General features: G+C 56.0%; 2 protein-coding genes across 2 annotated transcripts in view; one reads left to right on the top strand and one right to left on the bottom strand.

The window, feature by feature from the left end:
- RAPGEF3 (Rap guanine nucleotide exchange factor 3) overlaps positions 1–5,765 on the bottom strand; it is a 22,875-nt gene extending 17,110 nt beyond the window's left edge. The window contains exons 1-2 of the mRNA XM_006755571.2: positions 5,133–5,765; positions 4,469–4,681 (exon numbers count right to left, since the gene is read on the bottom strand). Of these exons, the coding sequence (XP_006755634.1) occupies positions 4,469–4,681; positions 5,133–5,138 (219 nt within the window). The 5' untranslated portion in view covers positions 5,139–5,765. The remainder of the gene's footprint in view (positions 1–4,468; positions 4,682–5,132) is intronic.
- A 262-nt stretch (positions 5,766–6,027) lies between these two features.
- Positions 6,028–8,630, top strand: part of SLC48A1 (solute carrier family 48 (heme transporter), member 1) — a 19,659-nt gene continuing 17,056 nt past the window's right edge. The window contains exon 1 of the mRNA XM_015558603.1: positions 6,028–6,319. Coding sequence (XP_015414089.1) covers positions 6,073–6,319 — 247 coding nt within the window. The 5' untranslated portion in view covers positions 6,028–6,072. The remainder of the gene's footprint in view (positions 6,320–8,630) is intronic.

Raw genomic sequence — 8,630 nt, 5'->3', positions numbered from 1 at the left:
AATGCTACCCAGCCAGCCCCCAGTGTTGGAACAAACAGTGCTGAGTGCTAATGACTTGTTGTTGTTCATGTCAAAATGCCCAGGTGGCCCCAGTCCCTGCCCCAACTCCCTTTGGTGCCCACAACCCAGGCTCCAGCACACGCTCCCTTCCTGGTATTATTCTGACCCCAGAGGGCACTGCAGGAGGGGAGGTGCCAGGTCATGTGGCCAGGCTGGTCACCATCCAGATCCCAGATCCACAGGCCTTGCCTCAGCCATTTCCTGTCCTGCCCCAGGGGACGAGCACGAGGGTCAGCGGCTCTGGCCCATCAGAGCCAAGGAGGACTCTAAAGGCAGCCCTCTCACTTTGCCAAGAAAAGCAGGTGCCCAGAGAGACGAAGAAACTCACACACTGCTTAGAAATGGGAGATCCTACTAATAACTGCTACCAGCGCTGACCCTCAACGTAGATGTTTGTTTCCTATTTCACGCTAGAGAGCAGGAGGCTCAGAGGTTGCATAACATACCCTGAGAGTAGGTAAAATAAGCATCAGGATTCACACTATGCCCGTCTGATTCCAAAGCCCATGCTCTTAGCCACGATGCCCTGCCATCTCCATGGCAACTACCCCATGTTTCCCCCACTGTGCCATAGAAGTTGAAATAGCAGAGGTATTCTACTCAGGAATGTTCCGTGGGCAAGTAAGCCTGGAGAACACTGGGTAAAACAAATTCAATAGGTTTGTTATCATAGTCCCTCTGGGCACCATGTTGGGGTGTGGGTGCTATTCAGGGGCAGTGGTCAAGTGTGTGGGTTCTGGAGCTGGATGCCTGGATTTAAACCCTGGTTCTTTTTTTATTTTTTAATTGTTTTATTGCTTAAAGTATTACAAAGAGTATTATATATGTCACCTTTTTTTTCTCCCCTTGACCCTCCCCTAACCTCCCATGCCCCCCAGTGTCTTGTGTCCATTGGTTATGCTCGTATGCATGCATACAAGTCCTTCGGTTGATCTCTTATCCCCCCCTCTCACCCCCCAACCCTCCCCAGCCTCCCCACTGTACTTTGACAGTCTGTTCGAGGTTGCTCTGCCTCTGTAGCTATTTTTGCTCATCAGTTTATAATGGTCTTAATTATCCATAAATGAGTGAGATCATGTGGTATTTTTCTTTCATTGACTGGCTTATTTCACTTAGCATAATGCTCTCCAGTTCCATCCATGCTGTCGCAAATGATAATTCCTTCTTTTTTACAACAGCATAGTATTCCATCGTGTACATGTACCACAGTTTTCTAATCCATTCATCTGCTGATGGGCACTTATTACCAGCTGGTTGTGTGACCCAGGGCTGCTTATTAACCTCTCTGTGCTTCAGTTTCCTCACCTGCACCTGGGGTTGGGGTAAAAACACCTTTCTGACCCCCCACCCCCCAAAAAAATACCTATCCCATAGTTATTATAAGGATCAACTGAGAATAATAGAAAACAGTTGGCGCAGGGCCTGGCTTGTAGTGACTGCTTAGTAAGTGTTAAGTAACTTGATTAATCTTTATTTCAGGTTGGGCACTGGACACTACAAGGAATGTAACTTGTTGACCCTGTCCCTGACCCCATGACCCTGAGTGTCAGCTTAGGGTTCTCAGTGGGAAAGAAGTAGCTGACATGGGTGGAGGTGAAGGTCCTCGCCCACCTCCTCTCATGCCTTCACAGGAACCACTCAGGGTGGAAGAGGAGTTGCCAGCTAGATCCCATGGCACCAGCACCTGACCTGCCTCACCCTCCCTCCCTGTCACTGGTGTCAGAGCCCGACTGGCAGTGCAGACAGACACATGGGGACCTGTTGTCAGACCAGTTCCATTAGCCCATGGCTAGGGTCTCAGGCCAGGGCTAGTCATGGTGGGACAGGGAGAGGTGGCATGGGGTTGGGTGATGTTTTGGAGTGTCAGTGTTACCATCCACAGCAAGAGAAAACATACCATGAACCTGGACTCTGAGGCCACATTACCCAGGACCAAAGTCCAGCTTTGTCCCTTAGCAGCTGTGTGACTCTGGACCTGTCACTTAGCCTCTCTGTGCCCCTGTTTTCTCATCTCTAAAATGAAATGATGACATTAGCACCTATCTCACAGGCTGTTGGGCGAGTATTTGACAAGTGCCTGAGACATAAATCCTAGATAACTACTAGCTACTACCATTATTTGGGCAGGTTGGTGAAAGCATGTTTTCTGAGTTAGAGCATAGACACACCATCCCCAAAACACTCACTCACAGAGCAGCATGCCAGGCTTCTGGGAGCTCATGGGACCCACCAGAGATCATCCAGATCTTGTCGCTGCCTCTAGACAGATTGAGCCCTCTGCTGGTTCCCAGACACTGAACGATCTCTCCCTGTCATGTTCTCCAAGGAGATGCTCTTCCATTCCATTCCAGTGTCACCTCTGTCAGGGTTGGCAAGTCCTTTCTATAGCTAACCTCCGGCCCTCCTGCTGTAACCTGCTTTTATTTTTCTCTTGTCCCGGTCCAGTAGGAACAGAAAGTGCTCTCTTTAGCCTGCAGGAAGCTGATGGGACAGGGAGAGGTGGCGTGTTTGTGTGTGTGTGTGTGTGTGTGTGTGTGTGGTGCCCAAGTGCCCCCATTTAGGCATGGTGAAGAGGATGCCACTTCTCCCTGTCCCACCAAAGCAAAGGTTTCCCCTTGCTTTTCTAAGAGGTAGGCAGGGGCTGCACAACTGCCAGCACTGTCCTTCTGGGACTCTGGGCTCCGCTCCCTCACAACATCCACCCTTCACCCTGTGTGTGCATATTCCCTGCCTGGCGCTTGTCCCTCTCACGTGAGCTCTTCATGGGCCACAGGCATCATCCAGAGATTCAAGGTGCAGCTTTATAGGTACCCAGAGTCACAGACACAATGGGCTGAAACGACCCCACCCCATTCCCCAGAGAAGGTCATCAGGAGAGGGTGTGGCAGCCATAAAAATCTAAGTTCCCTTTCATCAACAAGCCCCACTTGCCCCCCTACCTGGCAGGGAGGAGCCTTGCTTCTGTGCCTTTGACCCCATTTACACTCCAACAACCCTCACCCCCACCCTTCTGGCCTCCCAGCACACCAGGGGTTGGAGGGGTCAGGAGACAGCCTGGCGGCCTCATCTACCCACTCCCAGACTTTGGGTCCCAGGGGATACTCCAGTGACCTCATTGTCCTTGCACCTGACCTTCCCCCCACTCTCCACCTTGCCTCTACAAACTGGGAAAAGGACAGGAAATGCACAAGTAATTATAGCCGGAGTGGGAAAGAGGGAGGGAGTGTTCCAGCCCACTGGCTCCAAGCAGTAGCTACTGCCAGGGACCCGGAAGGGGGAGGGGGGGAGCTAAGCCTAGAAGTGACTGGCTCCCTTGCCTCCTCCAGAGTCCCATCTTGAGCAGGACCACGGCCAGGGGGCCCCTTATGAGGAAAACCCTGGGAGGCAGGGTTTGGGGGACTGCCACCTAGATTCTCCTCTCAATTCTGATTGCCAGGATGCCCCCCTCATGTTGGTGGAACTCAGTTTTCTCAACTCAGACTCATGTTTTGGTAAATATAAATGGCGGTTGAGAGAGGCGGGAGGAAGCAGGCAGAAGGTGGTGGTCCTTCTATTCGACGGGACTTGCCCATAAGAGATGAGCTCCCCCAAGTCTGTCACCTGCTCCTATTTTCCTCCACACCTTTACCCAAGTCCCCTCCCGGCACCGCCCCCCCCCCACACACACACACAGGTGGGCACACAAGACACACACTGAATCTCAGGTGAAGCCACTCTATTAAGTCTAGGAGACTGAGGAGAGCCTCTCTGACAATTTGTATCCTGCAACCATTATCCTGCACCCCACCCCGCCCTGACCCGCTCCTGCTCTCTCCTTCACTTTTGCAGCTCCACAGCTGTTGTCCAATGACAAGGGGAACTCCAGTCGCCTCAGATTCTCTAAACTTTTCAGAATCCTTCCCTGAACTCCCCAATGCCAGATGCCTAGCAACGTTCGCATGACCACCTCACCCCAAAATCAAAAAACAGAACTGGTGCAGTTCAGTTGCTCACTAACCGGGAAGGTTGCCACGGTGATATGTGGAGAATAGTAACCAAGTTTACCTCAGCCCTGACTTGACCTGGCCTCCCCCGCGCCCCACCCCCCCCACCAGGGAGAACACACAGGCACCTAACCCAAGGCACGCAGAGGTTATGAATAAATGACAAATCCCTTGCCTCTTCCCCATGCCTAAATGGGGGCACTTGGGCACCACACACACACACACACACACACACACACACACACAATGCAGCTGTGTGAGCCACCCACACATACCCATACCAAAGCTAAGCTGCCTGACCAGCTGTCCATCCAGCAGTACCCCCCACCCTCCCAGAGCAAGCTGGGCCACCACCAGCATGCCTGTGCTCCCTATCCAGACGCTGCAGCCCCGGTTCCTGGCCTGGGCAGGCGATGAGCACTCACCCAGCGAAGCCCCTGGATTCGGCTGGGGCGCTGGTGCTCCAGAAGCAGCCGGTAGGAGCAGCTTCGGGGCAGGTGCATCCTCCTCAGCACCATGTTGAGCAGCGTCCCCTCGGGCACCACGTCTGGTAGGCTTCCCACCTGTGGTGCTCCCAGAGCTGGGCTGTCCTCCACAATCAGGCCCACCTGCCAGCGGCTCTCACCTGGCCAGCCCACCTGTGAGGAGGGGAGGAAGGCGGACAGCCATGGGGCTGGGGCAGCTGGACCAGGACACAACTCCCCCGGCAGCACCGCTTCCTTAGAATCCTCTGGACTGGACAGGCGGAGGTGCTGCAGCCCTGCCAGGAGCTGGGGGAGGGACAGGAAGACCTTCGCTGGGTCTTGTCGGTCTGGCGCACTTAGGGGTCTCCTGCTGGCGGGAGGTAGAGCCTTCCTTCCCGGCCTTCTTTGGACTTCTGCCCCACCCCACTACCCAAGTCCCTGCAGGGACCTCCACCACCTCCCAGTGAAGCTATGGACTCACTGGATCCCCCAGAAATGTAGCCTCAGCTCAAACCCTTCTTCTCCCCTTCTCCCTCCCCAGACCAACCCTTTCTCTCCCACCCAAACTCCCCATCTGTCGGCTTCCTCTTCTGCTGCTCTTCGCCCCCGGCCCCACCTTACCCACCTTCATGATCCTTCTCAAGCTCGTCCAGCCCTGCAGGCTCTAGCAAAAGGCTGGGAGGCTCCCCAGCGAGCCCCGTCAGCTCCGATAGGGGGATCCTGGAGGGCTGCGAGCTCTGAGTCCCGGGCGCAGTGACCAGGGCCAGTTCCTAGCTGGACCCACCGCCAGAGCAGCCAGAGGCCGGCTGGGAGCAGAGGCTCCTCTTGGGTGGGTGGAGGGCTGGGGGCCCGCGGGGGGCCTCCCCCCTCACAAGGAGCCCGAGCCTCCACCTCCGTCCCAGACGAAAGAGCCAGCTGGCACGGGGCACTGAAGCGAGGCTGCAGCTGGCACTCGTCCGGGCGGGAGCTGTCACACCCCCTGTGCTGCCCGCCCCCTTCCCCTCCCGGACAAGCTGAGGGGGCAGGGAGGAGGCTCCAGCCTCACGGGAGGGAGGGAGGGCGTAGGACAGGGGGCGGACACGGGCAGGGGTGGAACCCCGACTCTGGGGTCTGCAGAGCGGGCAAGAGCCCGAGCTCCGAGAAACCCCAGGGGGCAGGAGCGCCCCGGGGTGTGTGTGGGGTGTGCCGGGGCCACTAGGCCCAGGTGACCGGGCAGGGGCGGTGAGTGGCTGCACCGGTCGCCACGTGGCCCGGAGGACAAATGCAAACAAGGAAACCGGGGAAGGGGGAGAGGGGGCGGGAGGAGGTGAGTCATTGCGGCCCCACCCGGGAGGGAAATCCGGGCCGAGGCCGCTTCCCGGCTGGGGCGTTCTGCCTCCTGTTTCGGTTCAGGGTCTCAGAGAGCCGGGGGGAGGGATGGGGCTGCTTTCCGGTGGGGAATCCCACTGCCTGGCCGCCCACCGCTGCGCGCCCAGCTGCCCACCCCACGCCCCCTCTCCGCCCTCCGTGCACACGCGGGCGCGGTTGGGGAAGCTGAGGCTGGAGAGGAAGGACTGTGCTTCGAGATGGATGAAGCTATGAAGCTGTGGCTGAGCGTCAAGAAAAGAGGGCGTTTGGGAGGAACACGTCCTCCACTCCCGCTCCCAGGCGGCGGGCGGTGGCAGCCCAGCTCCGGGACTGCAGAGTCCCGTGCAGGCTGGCCCCCTCCTTGGGCCTCAGTTCCCACCACCGCACAGGTGGCCCAGCGCCGCCCTCTCCGCCCCACTCCAGCTTCTGACGCGGCAGAGATGCAACGACTCCTGCGGCGCCCCGGTAATTGCTCAGCGAGTTAATGAGGGTTTTAGAAAGAGGCGCGCGCCCCGCCCCCGACTTTCTAGGACTCGCTCCCTTTCGGGCCCCATCACAGCTGTCCCTTTCCCGCTGCTGCGGAGCCTGCCTGGACTGGGGGAAGCGCTTCTCTAACAGTCCGTCCCCTTGCTCTGGGACACCGAGTCCCCATCTGGCACCGCTGACTGTGTTCTTGGAGCTGGCGTGGGGCTGCCAGTTTGCGCTGTGATGATTGTGCATTGGAAAATCTCCCCAGGAGCTCATCAGAACGCAAGTTCGACCTACACCCCCAGTTCAGGTTCAGTCCTGTTGGTGTGAAATGGGAGGTTGGTGTTTGGAATTAGCACCCTCAGGTTCCCTGCTTTGTCCACACTGTGAGAAACCATGGTGGAGTTTGCCATGCCCCTCCAGGGTAGGAGGGGGACCTGAGGACGATCTGGACCCGGGCCCCAATCCACCCACCCAAGCCCTGGGACGCTGGCAGAAGGAAGAACAGCTTGGCTATTGGCAGGAAGGGATAGAGGCTGGGGTCGCAGAAGCGCCTGGGGAAGAGTGTTCAGGGGGAGTTAGGTGTGGGGAGTGTTGAAGTTTCAGGTTGCTGTGGCCAGTGACCTGGTCTAGAAGCACTTGCAGGGGCGTTTCCACAGACGGTCAGTGGGGTCAGAACACTATTCCGACTGCCCCCACCTTGGGCAGGTGGAAAAGCAGCTGGGGAATGAGGCAGGACGTCTGCTTCTATAGACCTCTCTGCGGGCCACAATAGCCGGTCAGTGCCTGGCACGGGTCCAAGTGCTTCACATGTACAGTATGTAATCTCTGCCATTACCCTTTGAATTACCACTTTGCAGATGGGGAAACTGAGGCTCAAAGGTATTAAGTAACTAATAATGGAACTAGTAAATTCCATGTAAATAATGGAACTGGGGCTTGACATCAGGCTGCCCAACTTCACTGAAACCACATGCTATACTGTGTTGTGTACATGTTATATCCATTCTAATCTGGACTGTATGTCTAAGGGAGGAAGCTAAAGGGTACAAACTGAGGAGTGGGGTGCAAATGAAAGTCATTCAAACCGGTGAAAATGAAAGTGTCCCAAACCCACTTTCCCCCACCTGTGTTCTCCCTCAACGTATCCTTGCCTTGCCTTTCTGTTTTCACATCTCTTTCTCATTCCGCCTCCCTGAGAAGATGGCCTGGTGATTACCTGTTCACTGGTAGCCAAGGGAGACCATCAAGGTTGGCCCTTCGGCTTATCTCAGTGTTGTAACTGGCAGCCAAAGCCCCTGGCTCCCACCGAGGCCATGATGGGTAGGTTTCTAGGGCTCAGGATTCCTGGGTGGGGGCTGGCCAATAGAATGACAGCTCAGTAGAGATCCAACTGAGGCTGAGGCCTGGAGGGGCAGGGAACTAGGGCAGTGTGCCTGAGGAAGACACCCCAAGCCAGATGGTGAGTCATCTTAGGGACACATGCCAGGCCCTGCCCAGACTGGACAGATACATAATAATAATAATAATAATAATAATAATAATAATTAACATGCACAGGCCCTGTACTTGATACTTTATATACATTCGCTGATTTAATCATCACAACAATCCTGAGATAGGTATTATTATTACCTCACTTTACAGATGAGGAAGCTGAGACACCAGAAGGTCAAATGCCATGCTCGAGGGGCCATGACTAGGAAGAGGTGGAGCGGTGAGGGATTCTACCGAAGCAGTCAGAGCCCGGGTGCATGACCACTCGAAGTCCTGCCTCAGCGTGATGGTTCCACCAAGGGGCAACGCCCACATCCAGAGTCACTGCCCCCAGGCCTGGGTGCACACAGGCTGCAGAGGTGGCGGAGGAACAGGCAGATGTAGGAGGCTAGAGGGCAGGGCCCCTTGACTCAGTCTATCCATACAGCAAACCTTTTGCCCCATTCTCTTCAGGCAGGTGGCAGGGGACCGCAGAGGCTCCCACGTAATAGTTGAGGAGAGTGAATGGGTAAGGGGGGCTTTTCAGCCCCCGGCTTTGATTCTGGGCCATATTCCTCCCACACAGGCCTTTCTGCTTGTGGAGCCTAAAGCTTTCTGAATCTTCACAGGTTCTTCTCACTAAGCAGGTCCAAAACTCCCTTTCCACCCACCTGCCCCTCCTCCTGCCCTGCCCCTCTCAGCTTCCTACTCCAGGAGCCTCACCACTGCCTAAGCAAGGAACCTTGTTCCCTCCTTCCCCCACATCCAATCAGCCACCAAGCCTGGTGGATTCAGCTAATGAATAATCTGTTGCATCCATCCATTATGCCGC

Source organism: Myotis davidii, unplaced genomic scaffold (genome assembly GCF_000327345.1).
Source record: "Myotis davidii unplaced genomic scaffold, ASM32734v1 scaffold290, whole genome shotgun sequence".
NCBI classification, from domain to species: Eukaryota; Metazoa; Chordata; class Mammalia; order Chiroptera; family Vespertilionidae; genus Myotis; species Myotis davidii.
Note: the sequence above shows the minus strand (reverse complement) of the source record. Positions and strands in the feature narration are given on the sequence as shown.